This window comes from Corvus hawaiiensis, chromosome 4 (genome assembly GCF_020740725.1).
Source record: "Corvus hawaiiensis isolate bCorHaw1 chromosome 4, bCorHaw1.pri.cur, whole genome shotgun sequence".
NCBI classification, from domain to species: Eukaryota; Metazoa; Chordata; class Aves; order Passeriformes; family Corvidae; genus Corvus; species Corvus hawaiiensis.
The window spans coordinates 77,847,345-77,863,249 of record NC_063216.1 but is presented as its reverse complement, the minus strand read 5'-3'; the positions used below and the strand labels follow the sequence as shown (position 1 = coordinate 77,863,249).

General features: G+C 45.7%; 1 protein-coding gene across 3 annotated transcripts in view; it reads left to right on the top strand.

Annotated features, from left to right (window-relative positions):
• The window catches only part of CHCHD3 (coiled-coil-helix-coiled-coil-helix domain containing 3), a 126,154-nt gene extending 110,592 nt beyond the window's left edge, over window positions 1-15,562 (top strand). For all 3 annotated transcript variants that reach the window (XM_048301824.1, XM_048301825.1, XM_048301823.1), the window contains 2 exons: window positions 9,654-9,789; window positions 14,862-15,562. In XM_048301824.1, coding sequence (XP_048157781.1) covers window positions 9,654-9,789; window positions 14,862-14,888 — 163 coding nt within the window. In that variant the 3' untranslated portion in view covers window positions 14,889-15,562. The remainder of the gene's footprint in view (window positions 1-9,653; window positions 9,790-14,861) is intronic.
• Window positions 15,563-15,905: the final 343 nt, after the last annotated feature.

The window sequence follows — 15,905 nt, the reverse complement described above, 5'->3', positions numbered from 1 at the left end:
GAGTCTGGGAATGGTTTGGGTTGGAGGAGACATTCCAGACCATCCAATTCCACCCCTGCCATGGGCAGGGACACCTCCCACTATCCCAGGTTGCTCCAAGCCCCAATGTCCAGCCTGGCCTTGGGCACTTCCAGGGATCCAGGGGCAGCCCCAGCTGCTCTGGGAATTCCATCCCAGCCCCTGCCCACCCTCCCAGCCAGCAATTCCCAATTCCCAATCTCCCATCCAGCCCTGCCCTCTGGCACTGGGAAGCCATTCCCTGGCTCCTGTCCCTCCATGCCTTGGCCCCGGTCCCTCTGCAGCTCTCCTGGAGCCCCTTTAGGCCCTGCAAGGGGCTCTCAGCTCTCCCTGGATCCTTCCCTTCTCCAGGTGAGCACCCCCAGCTCTCCCAGGGTCTCCAGCCCTGGAGTATCCTCATTGTTGTGTCTTAAAACAGCCTGAGGGAAACACCCACCAACAGGCAGTGAAAGATTACAACTTGAAAAATAATTTTAAACTAATGAGGACAGTGAAAAACTGTGAATGTTGTCGTTCACAGCTCATCCCTCCAGCTCCAGTTCGTGACCTGGCCCCAGTGAGGAGCGTTTTCCCTCCCTGGATGCCAGAAAGGCTGCTGAGGGCATTCTGTTTGAATGTTTCTGTAACACACTGTACAAGCACATTAAGGCTGAGATAATTTAGAGCAAGGTCCAGTAACCCCTCACCATCAGCGTGTTCTCAGTGGGGTTATTGCTCTTTGTTGGAGTTGATGACATTTTATTGTCGTTGCAGCCCAGCCGATTCTATTTTATGAAAAGAGTGGCTGGGCCTCATCCCAGTCCAAGACTTGTGGAATCACACGTGGCCTTTGTGGTTTAGCAGAGTGAATCCAAGCCTGTTTTCTTAAATAACTTCATGCCCAAATGGAAAATTGGCATTTGTTCTGCTGTCTCTTAAGATTACAACCTTCAGTTCCCTCAAGTAATCGTCACCCACGGGAGCGGCGAGACTTGAAGTGTTTAACTGGTGATTGCTTTTTCTGGACGCTGCTTCTGCCCATAATATCTTTTATTTTTGTGGTCAGTTAACAGGGTTTTGGGGCCTTTTATAGCTGAAGAGAATAGTTAAATATATATTGCTCTGGAGAGTAATATTTGGATAATAATGTGCCATGAGTTAGTGTCTTGTGGTGCTTTGTGTTGAGTACTGTAGTTGACCTTTGCTGGAGAGGAGAGAAGTGTCTGCTTGTTAGAACATATTATTTAGCACCTTTATAAAGGCAAAACTGGTTGGTTTGGGGTTTTTTTTTTAGTGTGAGGCTCAGTGAAGGTTTTATCACCACGATTTGGGGATGATGGTGTGATGTTAGGCCTTTACAAAGCCTGCAGTGAGTCGTAGCTCTTGGGAAGTAAGTGGCAGTAATAAATCCAGAATGTGCTTTGCTGTCCTGGATTTGGTTGGTGCTGCTCATTTGGGTCTGTCTGTAGTTTTTGTGTGTGTGTCTGTGTGCTTTACACACACAGTGATGGCAAGTTACTGTGGGAAATTCAATGTAGGGACAGGGATACCATTAAAATGGATCATTTAAGTGGATGAAACTGTATTTTTTGCCACCTTTATATAGAAGCAGGTTTCAAACTGTTGCAGAATTATTTCTTCCTTTAAAAATCAGAAATAGTGAGGTTTAGTGTATCGTGTACTGATAGTTAATATATCCAAGTAGTCCTGAACTGGCATCAGCCACTTCTATCATAGAAATATCAGCAAAGCATCAATTCAGTCTCCCAGAGGCTGGATCTGCCTTTCCATGAGCTGGAGCTGGAGCTGAGGAGAGCCTTGATTCCTTTGCTTCCCTAAACCTTCATAAACCTCCTCCAAATTCCTTATTAGGAGTAAATAGTAAGGAATTCTAGCACATGGTGTTGTTTGCAGTGATGATCCTTGACTTGTGTTCTCCTGAACAGCCAAGTGGAGTCTTGCCAATCTTCATTAAATGTTTTTTTTTTTTTTTTTTGGATGGAGTAAAGCTGAGCTCAAGTGATTCCACATGCAAGCTCTAAAAATAATTGGTGATCTGGGTTTACATGATGAGGTTTGGAAGGCAAATGTTGGTTTGCTGATCACGGAATCGTGGAATTGGAGGGGTTGGCTCCATCCCCACTGAGCTGATCGGACCCTGGAGCTGCGAAGAGTTTGGATTTTGTCCTCAATAGTGGTTGGACAGGCTTGGCTACATCTGGGATCATTCTTTGTGTGTGAACTTGTCAAAATTAGGCGTTGGGTTTGATGTGTGAAAGCCCAAGAAGTAATTTTTTATTTATTTCTATATATAACATTTAGGTACTACACAATATTCCACAGAGATAAAACTGGTCCTCCTCGAGTTCCTTCTAATTAAAGCCTGCAGTTCCTATATTATCTTTCCTACTCTGTAGCAGCATCCATGCCCCTGTTAGAAGGAATTTGTATCCTTGCCATCCACGTGATTGTTTATTTTAGTATCCTGCTATTCACTAAAAACTCTCCCTTAAGCTGAAAAGAAACGTGCATCCTAAATTTGGGTGATTCCCACACGCTGCTCCCTTTGCAGCTGCAGGAGCCAGCTGTGGGAGAGGTGCATTTGTGTGTTAATGGTGGTGTGCTTTTTATTTTAAGGGGGTTTTTCTTCGTTTTCTGGAGGGGAGGGGAATTTTATAAACAAATTGTGGTTTGGGAGAGTGCAAGTCGATTCATAGCCATTTAAATAAAAGTATTCAGACTCATTTTGTCTTTCAGGGTTGATGGGAATCCTGTTTTCATTTGATAGCTTGCTCCTCGAGATATTTGGAGTATAGGCAGCCACAGCAGGTCGGATCAGAGTCCCCTGAGCTTGTTGGGCAACAGCTGGGAGTGGGTTTTTAGGGAGTGTGCCAAAAATGAGGGAAATAAGCAGTTACGCCATTTTGCCTTCAAACAAGTGGTGGTGTGGGGCTTTCCTGAGCCAAATCTTGCTTGTAATCTCACACCTTCCTGGGTAATTATTTTTGAACCCAAACGTGCTTTTGATGACCCCAGTATTCCCTGACAGTGAGTCCCAGCTTTTCATTCGCTGTTTTTTGGGAAAGGTTTGGATTATTTTTGCATTGTAAAGCCACTGCTAGAAAACCTCTCTGGCTGCCTGTCTCCTGTAATCCATTGATAATTTCATCCTGTAGCTCATTGATATTTGAGATCCAGCTCTTGTAGTTGTCCTCTCTGGGCTGAAGAGATATGGTCCTCATGTAGTGTCCTGAGGGCCTGAAGAATTACCTTGGCAACCAGTTCATCCAACAAATCAGGGTTCCCAACCAGGATAATTTTTCCTCATCCTCATCCTATTGTCTTTGTCTTCTAAGTCCTTGCCCAAGAAAGGCGTTAAGGATGTGCAAATGTGGAATTGGTCAATCATGGAATGGTTTGGGTTGGAAGGGACCTTAAAGCCCATCCAGTGCCACCCCTGCCATGGGCAGGGACACCTTCCACTATCCCAGGCTGCTCCAACCTGGCCTTGGACACTTCCAGGGATCCAGGGGCAGCCAGAGGTGCTCTGGGAATTTCATTCCAGGGCCTCCCCACCCTCCCAGCCAGGAATTCCCAATTCCCAATCTCCCATCCAGCCCTGCCCTCTGGCACTGGGAAGCCATTCCCTGTGTCCTGTCCCTCCATGCCTTGTCTCCAGTCCTTCTCCAGCATCTTGAAGCTCTGTTCATTACTTGCTTTGCCAGATATAAGATCATAATTTCTCTCTGTTTAACTCAGAGAAGCTCTTCCCTCCCTCTCTTTCTTACAACACAAGGAAATTGTTTCCACTTTGCTTTTCGAAGAGGCTGCTCCAAAATCCAGCCAGCATTCCAGGTGTTTGACCAGGTGGGAAACACTCTCCAGGTTGAAAACCCGGCCCTCTAGCAAGGTCAGTAGGATTTTCTGCCAGTCATCCCTGTAAAACCAGGATTTTGCCAACATACTGAACTTGGCCTGGTGCTCCTCAGACATCAGTAAATGTCTCTCTTCTTGCAGTGAGTGTGTGTGAATGTGCTGGAATGTCTTCCCTCCTCTTCTCATCTCTGTCCCTAAATTCCAAAGGTCAGAATGTGTGTTGGATCTTTATTTGCTTTTGAGAAGGCTGGGTGAGAGATGAAATAAATGAGAGGATGGCAAACATTTGCCTGTGATTTTGGGGGTGCTGGGATTTTTGGAGAAAGGATCTAAAAATAACACGGGGAAGATTAACACCGGACTTGATCATTAGTAGCACAAAAGGTGCAGTAAGTTGAGCTCCAACCTCTCCATGAATCATTTATTTAGCATTACTCTGTAGATTTTACATTCTCAATTGCGGAGCAGAAACCACTGTGGTTCTCCTCCTGCATTTCAGCAGAGATTTGTAAGGAAAATTCTTTCTTTTACACCTTTTGGAGAAGTCACACTCTGCATTGGAGTGTAAATAAAAGCAAGAATCGGCTCCGCAGTACTTGATCTTTTGCTGGCAGCACTTCCCACACAGTGATTGTGAGGGCTCTGTGTGGGCACAGCTTGATTAGGGACCAGCATTTGGTGGATATTCAGCAATCAGATCTGTGTTATTCCTTCCAAACCATTCGGGGAAGAGCGGAAGCGTTCGGTTTGTGCCTCGCGTGTTTCGTGACACGCCTTCAAGTCATCACCTACTTCATGTGCGAAGACAATCTTTAAAAATAGTTTAATATAAAGAGTAAATTAATGTAAAAACTAAAAATAATGGTGCAGCAATGAGGACCTTCATTACCATATGCCCTTTTGTCTTTTTTTCCCTGGGTTCTGTTTTACAACTATTTTTTGTGCTACAAACCCGTCCTGTGGATTTGCTCGGCAGTGATGCTGCTGGAAGAGACTCTTTTTGGGTAAGGTCGTGTTAAAAAAAGAACCCTCTCACCAGCACCTTTTTGGGTGATGATGGAGAGCACAAGTGCCTCGCTGCTGTTTCAGAGGTGTCGTTCACACTTCAGCTTTGAGCTGCCCTTCCCTCAGGGTCTCCTGAGCTGGGCTCACGTTTCTCCTGCTGCCTCCATAAGCAGAGTACCTCCAGCGTGGCCTTTCCTGTCCATCTGCTCAGCCAAATCCATCTCTGCTCAGGCTACCAATGTTTATTTTACCTTTTTTTTCCCTCCTGGCCGACAGAAATGGATGTTTGCCCTGACTGTGTCTGGTGAAAGCAGCGCTGCAGATTCTTTCCTACCCCAAATTCACATCATCCCCTTTCATCCTGCCACTGGCTTCCTCATCTGTTATCCCAGGAAAATCACACATCTTCATTTTCCAAGCCCTCTATGTCCCACTTCTGCTTCTGTGCTATTTCCAGTTCCCTACTGACTTCTCTCTGAAGCGTTTGTGACTCCACCTTCTATCCTCACTCATCCCCTTTCCAAACTGCCCAGAGAACTGTGACTGTCCCTGGATCCCTGGGAGTGTCCAAGGCCAGGCTGGACAGGGCTTGGAGCAGCCTGGGACAGTGGGAGGTGTCCCTGCCCATGGCAGGGGTGGCACTGGATGGGCTTTAAGGTCCCTCCCAATCCGAACCATTCCTTGATTCCATGAAACATGATTTGTTCTTTCTCAGAAGGAATTTCTGCTGGACACAGATGATGTTGATTGATGAAATTCCCACAGATCCTTCTGAAAACCCTCTTGGCTGTTCATAAAGCACTTGAAAACAATAAGGATGTTTCACACTTTATGGGCTGCTCACTGTGAGGGTGTAGATTGCCTCAGTTTCCTTTTGTTTCACCACCTGTTTGCATCAATTTGTTCTTCCTTACCTTTGTGTGTGTTATGACAGCACTGAGACAAGAAACATCCTCCTTTTTTTGTTGTTTATTTTGCATTCTGCCAGGCCTGGTCACAGCATGGCTCCTCTCCTCCATCAGTAGGGCGAAATAAAACAGGTCAGAGCATCCTCTCCAACACCCTCCCGTGCTGGTGCTTTGGGGCTCAGTGGGATCACGTTCATTTGTAGGGTTTTGTTTGCGAGTTAAGACTTCCCTGGATTTCCCCAGCATGGCCTCGTGCCAGGAACCACCCCCAGTTTATGGTTTGGATGTGCTGAGCTGCTCTTCGGAGGAGGCACAGCAAGATTTGACCTCAAAGAGCTGCAGGTTGGGCTGTTCCGTGCTGCTCGGGCACAGAGGATCAGTCTGGTCTGTTTTATTTAGTACTTCACAAGTAGCCAAGGGTTACACAAATAAAATCAGCTGCCTTTGATAGGTGTCAGCACTTTAATGAGGAATTAAATTAAGCCCTGGATACTCCTGCCCATCTCATGGCACTATTTTTATCTCTTGCTCTGCTTTTTTGTTGCTATTTTTTTCCCCCCATATTTTATGACAATTGCCTGAAGTCCTGATCTGGGGGGGATTATGCCAGATACCTGCACAGCTGGAAACTCATCAGCCATTCAGATTCCTTCAGTGAGAGTGTCAGTTTTAGCACGAAACTCACAAAGCTCACCGTGGTGATTTCAAATTTCCTCTTTAGTAGACATTTTGTTTGAATGCCATGAAGGGGCTCTTCTTGCCGAGCCCCCAGGAGTACAATAAGCTATGCTCTTTGAGAGAACCCAGATGAGTACAAAGTTCCCTTCATTAAATTTTCTTTTCATGCTTTAGCATAGGATATTTCTTTCTAAGACTCTCTCGTTTCCTTTTGTGTTGTCATCCTATTACCTTTATGAGGTTGTGATGCATCAGCTCGATGGAAAAGGTGGGTGCATGGCTCCCTCAGAGGTTTATTCCAGCACAGAAAGATTATTCTGGCATGGGAGGTGCTTCAGGAGCAGCTGGAGAAGGGAAAGCAGATAAGGAATTGCAAACTTGATTAAGAAACACGTCGTTCCTCGCATGCCATGTGGCTGCTGCTCGTATTGACTTTTGCTGAGAAAAGCATTTGGAGATTTTGGGTGTGTTGTTTCTGTAAAGGAGTTCTGGAATTACACTGAGTGGAGATGGAGATCTGTCAGCATTCCCTGGCATTCCTGCTGCACTCCTAGGGTTGGTGTTTTTGCTTCAGTTTAGTTGTGAAATCCTGGAGCAATTAAATAAATAAATACGATGTGGGACACAATCTTGGTTTTTTTTACAGGGGCAGATAGTGATAGGACAAGGGGCAAGGGATTTAAGTGGAAAGAGGGGACATTTAGATGGGATATTGGGAAGGAATTCCTGGCTGTGAGGGTGGTGAGGCCCTGGGATGGATTCCTGGAGAAGCTGTGGCTGCCCCTGGATCCCTGGAAGTGTCCAAGGCCAGGTTGGATGGGGCTTGGAACAACCTGGGACAGTGGAAGGTGTCCCTGCCCACGGCAGGGGCTGGACTGGATGGGCTTTAAGGTCCCTTCCAACCCAAACCATTCTGGGATTCTCTGGTGACACTTGTCCCACCACATGTCCAAAAATGCAGCTCTCTCTTGGGACATGGGATAATTCAGGGAAGGGACCTCCTGCTGTAAGGATCTTCTGGCCCCACCTGGGACCAGACCAGGTTGCTTTATCCACTCAGGCATTTAAAACTTCCACATTTTCCTGACACATCCACATAATTGCTGGGTTTGCAATGTTTACGTTTTCCTACAAGCTTTTCCCCCAGTCAAACCCCACAGACCCTTAAATGCTTCTGTAAAATTACTTTTATTCTTAGAACCACAGAAGGGTTTGGGTTGGAAGAGACCTTAAAGCCCATCCAGTCCCACCCCCTGCCATGGGCAGGGACACCTCCCACTGTCCCAGGCTGCTCCCAGCCCCAATGTCCAACCTGGCCTTGGACACTGCCAGGGATCCAGGGACTGCCCCAGCTGCTCTGGGAATTCCATTCCAGCCCCTCCCCACCCTCCCAGCCAGGAGTTCCTTCTCAGTATCCCATCTAAGTATTAATTGATGGAATCATAGCAGCTTCAGGAGGTTCTCTGTTAGGGAGATACTTCATTTCCCTTTGGAGGAGTTTCCTTGCTGTTGTTTCTGACCATCCATCTGAGAGTCCTGTGATCCATCACCGACAGGAATCAATGGGAAACCCTTCGGAGGGGTTCCCATAATGCACGATGGAATCTCCTTTCCTCAAGAGGAGATCCTGCAGCCTGTGGTTTGTGGCCCTCTAATGCCAGGCAGTAATTTCATTTAGTGCTTTCCCAAAAGTGCCAGCAGAGCATTAGGGGAGTGGAGCAAGCACAGCTGATCAATACAGAGACAGTGCTTGCCTTCAAGAGATTAATCCAAGAAAACGGACTTGGTTGATTTGAAGGAAGTGGCCTTGTTCTCACTGACCTGCAGTGCCTGGAAGGACAGGGCTGAGAGCAGGTTTTCGAAAATCCCACCCCAAAAGTCAAGAGTATGAAAAGAAGTCACTGTAGGGCGGGAGATGATGTGTCCCACAGGGCTCGCGTATGGTTGGCAATGTATGGAATCCTTTGAAGCACTGGAAGAAGGGATAATACCTGGATTCTGGTCACTGATGGCGTGGCTCTGGGAAAAAAAGCAATCAAAAAGCTCTTTATCATGGGTTAGAGAGTTCCCCCCTTGAAATGGCTTTAGATACACTGACAGAATTTATGCAGCGAGGGTAGAGCAGCCCATTCCCTTTTCTCCTCACCTGGATATAAGTCACTCTAAAATCACTTGGAATATAGGCACAGCGAGGTTTACTCTGGGTGTTTTTAGTTACTTCAGGCTCTGTTGTATTGGTTTATCAATTCACACCAGGGGGTTGAGCATTTTAAACAAGCTCTGGTTTAGCTGGACCTAAATCATCACTGCTGGGAGACGTCTACAGAGAACATCCCTGGTGCTTCTGTTGTTCCCTGTCCCAGTCCAGACCTTGCCATCCTCCCTCCATGTGCAGGTCCTTGTGATTGCACATTTGGATGCCTGACACGCCTCTGAAGCGCGTGCTGATCTCAGCAGAGGGGGGATTAAGGGAAAATCCTCCTCCGTAAGAGTCTGCAGGAGTTTGAACTTGGAGATCATAAAGTGTGGAAGTACCTGGGACTGCATTTAAATTCTGGTTTAGATTTCACAGATGCAGGGTAACGAATGAAGAGAGAGAGAGATGTTTTATATAGGTACATTGTGTAAAATCAAGGTGACTTAACATTCCCTTTTTTTAGCATGACGTCTTCAGTGATTGTCAGGAAGTCAATTCCCTGGAGGAGCAGCGTTTGTGCTTTGTGTTTCATTTCCTTGCTGGAGGAAAATAGATCTGCCTTGGCCAATCAGCAAAATGAGAATTGGAATCACAGAATGGTTTGAGTTGGGAGGGACCTTAAAGATCACCCAGTTCCACTCCCTGCCATGGGCAGGGACACCTTCCACTATCCCAGGCTGCTCCAAGCCCTGTCTAGCCTGACCTTGGCCGCTTCCAGGGATCCAGGGGCGGCCTGGGCCGGGGCCTCCCCACCCTCACAGGGAAGAATTTCTTCCTCTGGAAGTGCTCAAGGCCAGGTTGGATGGGGCTTGGAGCAGCCTGGGATCGTGGGAGGTGTCCCTACCCATGGCAGGGGGTGGAACAGGATTGTCTTTATGGCCCCTTCCAACCCAAACCGATTCAATCGTAATAATAATAAAATACTAAAAGATTTTTGTCTTTCCTGAGATGTTTTTAAAAGGAAACCCTGAAGCTGTTCTCTGTTCCCACAGGAGATACGAGTCCCACCCGATCTGTGGGGAGCTGCAGGATAAAATCCTCCAGTGCTACCGGGAACACGCCCAGGAGACCCTGAGCTGCTCTGCCCTGGCCAGCCAGTACCTGCACTGTGTCAATCATGCCAAACAGGTGAGCTGGACTTATTCCCACTGAAAAATGATGGAATGATGAGGAGAGGAAGCTGATCGGATTATCCAGTTAGTCCTTCTTCCATGCCTAAGCATTTCCCAGTACGTGCATTCCCAGAGCTCCGTGGAGACCACTTGGAGTTGATTTAAATGCTCAGGTTTCCATCTCCTCCCCTAGGAAGCTGTTGTTTAGTGTAGGAGCTCTTGCTGTTGGCAGATGTTTCCTGTTACCTGCAGTTTTAGCAGTAAAACAAGGGGATTAAATTACCTGGGACTCTTCGCCATAAATATGAGGAATTCATGGATGTCTCCAACTAGATTGGTCACCACTTGGAATTCTTGATTTCTTCTGTCTTGCATTACCCAAGGGTCTAAAACTGCTATTGGCCTCCTCTCTTCCAGTTTTTAGGGTGTGGGTGTCACTGCAGATTAAATCTTCATGCTTTATTAGTGCAGCATGAAGGAAAATGACAGCAATATGGAAATCATTAAATTAAAAGAAGCTACAACTTCTCAGCTTTTCTCTTTTTCATCAGCTTGCATCTTTCAAATAAAGAAATTCATATATTGACCTCAGTTGTGTTCTTAAACAAACCAGCTGGAAATGTGCTCACAGTCCACGTGCAGGATGTGTAGAAAGTGCTTCAATCAGTCTGTTGATCTTTATTTCTGCTCAGATCTGTGAGTTAATATTTGAGCATGTGAGGACACCCATCTCTGTGTGATAGTGGAGACCCGGCAAGCACATCTGGTGTTTGATCATGGTAATCACCTTCACTGGGCTTAACTCTGCCTGTGCAGAAAATCCGTGAGACTTTGGCTCTGATCCTTCTCTGTGACCTTTTGCTGTAAAATGCTGCAGCCTGGAGCTGGTATTCCCGAAGATCTGCTGGAATTAACACTGCTTGTGGTGCTGGGTGAGCATAGGAGGAGGCAGTGCTGGTGTGGCAGTGCTGAAGTTGTTCCTCAGTCACTGAGAGCTTCCAAAATCACCTCCTTTAATACATCCTTTATTGATATTTGTTGTCACATCCCTGGAAGTGTCCAAGGCCAGCTTGGATGGGGCTTGGAGCAACCTGGGATAGTGGAAGGTGTCCCTGCCCATGGGGTCCCTTCCAACCCAAACCCTTCTGTGATTCCAAGAACTCTCCTCCTGCCCATTTTGGAATGCACCAATCTCCTTTTTTAGGAAAAGTCCAGTGAGTAATATTAAAATCACGGAATCATTAAGGTTGGAGAAGATCCTTAAGACCATCCAATCCAACTGTTCCCCAGCACTGCCAAGGCCACCACTGACCTGTGTCCCCAAGTGCCACATCCACACTGCTTTGAAATCCCCTCAGGAATGGGGACTCCACCCCTGCCCTGGCCAGACAAGCCTTTGAGTGAAGAAATTTTCCACAAGATCCAACCTAAACCTCCCCTGGTGCAGCTTGAGGCCGTTTCCTCTTGTCCTGTCACTTGTAAACCTATTTGGGTTTGTTCTGTAGTGGGTTCCCCATGGCCGTGCAGCACCTGCAACGGTAATTTACTGTATTTATAATTTTGTATTATTTTTTAAAGTAACCAGAGAAAAATGGATTAATTACTTAGACATGTTTAAGCTCTAACTCGAGTTTGTATCTGATAGGAATTTCTTCAGAAGACTCTGATGAGGATGGATTAATTCATGTTCAGATGGTGCAGGAAAAAGGAAATTGCATAAATATGAGCATTAGGTTTTTGAACCCTTTTAAACACCTTTTTTTTTTTGTTGAAGATCTTCACCCAAGCCTGTCAAGTAGTTAAAAGTGTTCCCTAAATGTTTCTTATTCTGTTTCACACATGCTTCAAGATGAGAATTCAGAGAGGTTTCTCTCATGATAACAGAGAAGGAGAAGCCTTTTATGATGGAAATATTTGCAAGCAGGAGCAATTGTTTTTCATAATGAACACCAGCCCATCCTCCACGTGCTGCAGCTGTAATCATAATTATTTTTACTCACTGTTTGCCCACAAGTCCAGACAGTTACTTTGAAATAATTTCTAAACGCTGCTATAAAATAACTTCAAAATTACCTTCTCTGTGCGCCTGGTTGGGAGCCAGAGGAGGGGGATGAATGGCAGATTCAGAAATGAAAAAGTTAACTGACACTGGCTACAAGAAACAAAGGAAGAAGAAAATTTGCTAGAGGGAATAGAGCAAGATATTGAAAACCAAATAAGTGAACTAATCCGATTTCCTGGCGGTGAGTCTGGGCACTTGTGCTCGGGCTGAGCACACTCTGTGCCTTTCATAAATTGAATTTATTGACTCCTCTTTCTTTCCTATCTTGCTTATAATTATCTCCCCCTCTCTTCTGTGTGCTCCTTATTTCTCATCCTGTCTGTAATCTCATGTCTCTATCTGTCCTTTTCTCCCCTCCTTAGAAAAGCCCAGAGAGTTGTTAATTCAGAGGGGTTTGACACATTGTTGTATCTTCCCTTGAAATCTCTTCCCAAAGTCACAAGAAGCTGGGGAGATAAATTAAACTCCGTTATTAATGTTTGCATTTTATTATAATGATAATACCAGTAATGGAGAGGAGAACTTAACCTAATGGAGCCATTACGGGGAAGATATTGGGATTGTGTGTGGCATTTATTTGTGCTGCCACTGCTGCAGTAACTCCAGCCAGACCATCCATGGCTTTTTAATCCTTTATCCTGGTTTTCCAGCCATAGATATGGACAATAGCTGTTAAAATATACATTTTGGGGTTTTTTTTTTTTTCAATTTTTCTCTCTACCCTGGGCTACAAGAAGTTCTAATTCTGACATAAAAACATAACTAGTCCATGGTTTAATGAATCTGTGCAATAATTTCCTGTTAAACCACAGAATTCCGGAAGGATCCTGCTCTCTGCAGGCAGGTGAGGTTTAACAGTACTTAAAATAACAATACCAGCAGCTGCTGGTGCCTGACAGCCTGGCCACAAAATGTTATCCTTCAGCCTTGTAACCACTGTTTTAATTGGTTGGATCAAGTGGTCCTTAATTATGCATCCCAAATAGAATTAAACCAGGATTTTAGCCTCGTCTTCCAGTATTTTTACTTAAAACCAATTTCTAGTCTAAGAGAAGAATCTGTGGAGTTTGTGTATCTGGAAACACTGAACTGAAATGCAACAAAAAGGCCTCATCATTTACCACTGCCCTCATTGAAGGAAGTTTGTTACGGAGCAGGCTCCCTCCATGGTGTTACGTAAAAACACAAGGGAAATATTTTGAATGCATTAATTTAAAATGACAAGAAAAACCACTAAAAAAAACCCTCCAAAATGAAGGTAAAACCAAAGCAAGGCCTGGAACGTGCCCATTTGCCTGAAGGTGAAATTTTGTGGGCAGAAATACGCACATGATAAACAAATATCTGCAATTTCTTTCCTTAGGACACTAAACGAAATTAGCCAGTTTTTTCTTGGATCCCTTAGGAATTTCCTCCCTTAACTTGTGCAGTGTTAAATTGACATAAAGTTAATATTCAGCCCAGAGATGGCTTGGAGTGAGTCTTTAATTCCTCTGCAAAAAGGAATTTTCCAGGTAGAGGAGCCTTCCTGAGCTTTACAGAAATCTCCATGGGGTTGCCGTGGATCTGAGATTGGAGGTTTTGGTTACGGATGAAACTTTCCCAGATTTTTATTTGCAAACACACCCAAGGAGCATAAAACAGACTCCTTTTATTCCATCAGCCTCTTCTTCTCCTCTGTGTACTCTGGAGGATTTTGTGGGCACAAGGACAGGCACCACCTGCTCGTGTGAACACCTTGGAGAATCTTAAAATCACAGAAGGTTGTTGTTAAGGTTGGAAAAGACCTCCAAGATCATCGAGTCCAACCTTTCTCAGCACTGCCAAGGCCACCGCTGACCCATGTCCCCAAGTGCCACATCCACACGGCTTTGAATCCCTCCAGGGATGGGGATTCTGCTGTGCCAGGCTGGACGATCCCTTAGGGAAAGACGTTTTTCCTAAAATCCAATCTAAGTGCAGCTCTTAACCCTTGCAGGAACTGGGTGGAATAGCACAGTTTACGGGGTTATTTTTAGGAATAATATGGGAATTTGGTTGAAGCCAAACCTGACATGGTTTTAATTCCCTTTACATTTAATTCTCCCTGATTTCTGTGACTGTGACAATGCATTCCAGACTCGCAGGAGAATGTGCCCTGTCTGGCCACAAAGTGTTGCTCAGACACCTGAATCAGCTGTCTGGAGGTCTCCTGTAAGATTTCAAGGTTTAAATTTGGGTTTGTTCCTGACATGAAGCCTCAGAATTATTGAATCCTTTCCTACCATTTCTTGCAAGGAGACTCATAATTACTGCTTACTCTTTTGATGAATCTTGTAGGCAAGAAAAATGGTTTGGGTTGGAAGAGACCTTAAAGCTCATCTCATTCCACCCCCTGCCATGGGCAGGGACACCTTCCACTATCCCAGGCTGCTCCAAGCCTGGTCCAGCCTGGCCTTGGACACTTCCAGGAACAGGAAACATGGTCTAGTGAAAGGAATGAAATGATTTTTAAGGTCCTTTCAAACCCAGACCATTCCATGATCTGTGGTTCTGTAACGAAGCCCAAGATGAGTGCAACATGTTCAGGCTGTTGGGGTTTTGATTCTGACTCAGAACCCAGGAAGGAGCCAGGTAAGGGAATTACTCAGTGTTGGATGACTTCAGGATATCATTCCTCAAGAGTTTAATTGCTGGGAATTGCATTTATCTTACTGTAAGGTCAGATGTTTTAATTTCCTTTGATAGCCACAGCACTAAAGTCACAATAGCATGAAGGGAGATGAAACTGGATCATTACTGAGGCTCTTCAGGCCTCCAAACCACTGCCTTGTTGAGTCCTCAGATCGCTTCATTCTGCCTTTGTGACTTGTCTCTGGCGCGATGTGTTTATCAGCAATGTTTCTGATTCTGTATTTTTATTTCAAAAATTGCAGATCTTAGGAAGGAATTGTAGCCAAACTTCAGGGAGTGTCTGGAATTACTTGGAGTTACTTAAATCTGTGTTTCTCCCTCTCTCTTGCCCTCCCCTCTGATCGTTTTTGCAGCAGAGACTGCTTGGGAGAGGAGGATAAAAGGCATTGTCCAAATCAAGCACAAGACCATCAACTAATTTCAGCAGAAGAGCTTTTTTTTTCTCCCCAAGAATGATCGGGCAGCCCATTTGCAGGGCAGCCCAATAAAGAGAAGAAGTGGAAGAGCCATTTGAAGGGCAGCATCCTCACGGCTCAATCAGTGTGACCACTCGAGAAGCCGAGACCTGGATCTTATTCCATCAGAACTCGCCCGTCCGAGGCCGCTGTTCGCCTTATCAAAGCCCACTTATTGGTGATTGAAGGAAGGAAAAGAAAAGAACCTTTCTCTGACCTCGGAGAGGGGAAATATCCTTCAAATGCTGCTATTTCACTGTAGAATCTCCTCAGAAACATCTCCCTGTCACAGGCAGGGGATGTAACCCTTGCAGTGCCGGGACGCGACCGTTCCTCGGGAGCAGCCCCTGGTCCCTGTGCCTGAGTTCTCCTTGCAGTGTAGAGTTGTAAACTGTGCTTTAACTTATTTCCCAAATTACCTGACTTGATGAGGTCTCTCCCTGCAGGCCTTCTGCTGGAATGATGTTCATGATCCAACGCTTAGGGTGCTCCATGGCCTTTATTTACGTGGGATGGTTCTGTTGTGCTCCTCGCTCGTATCAAGTCCTGACGAAAATCCCTCTCTCTGTACCAACAATAAATCTATTTTATGCACAAGATTGATGCTGCAGTCTGTCTCCCTTCCCACTCCTCGGGGGCGGATGGCGTTCCCTCTGCTGTGTCAATCATGCTTTCCCAGCAGATGTTGTTGCTGAAGCTTTCAAGCACAGACTTTTCCACACAACCAGCCCTGGTGGCAGGAACGGGGCTTGGATTGAGCTGTTTTCCATCACAGCCACCTAAAAGGATCCCACGTGATGGGAGTGTTGTGATTTATCCACCACCACTTTCCCTCGTGGAAAATGCTTGTGAATGGAGCACCACAAGCTCTTGTTGCCCAGAGAGGTTGTGGGTTCCACATCCCTGATGATGTCTAAGGTCAGGTTGAGGGGCTTGGAGCAA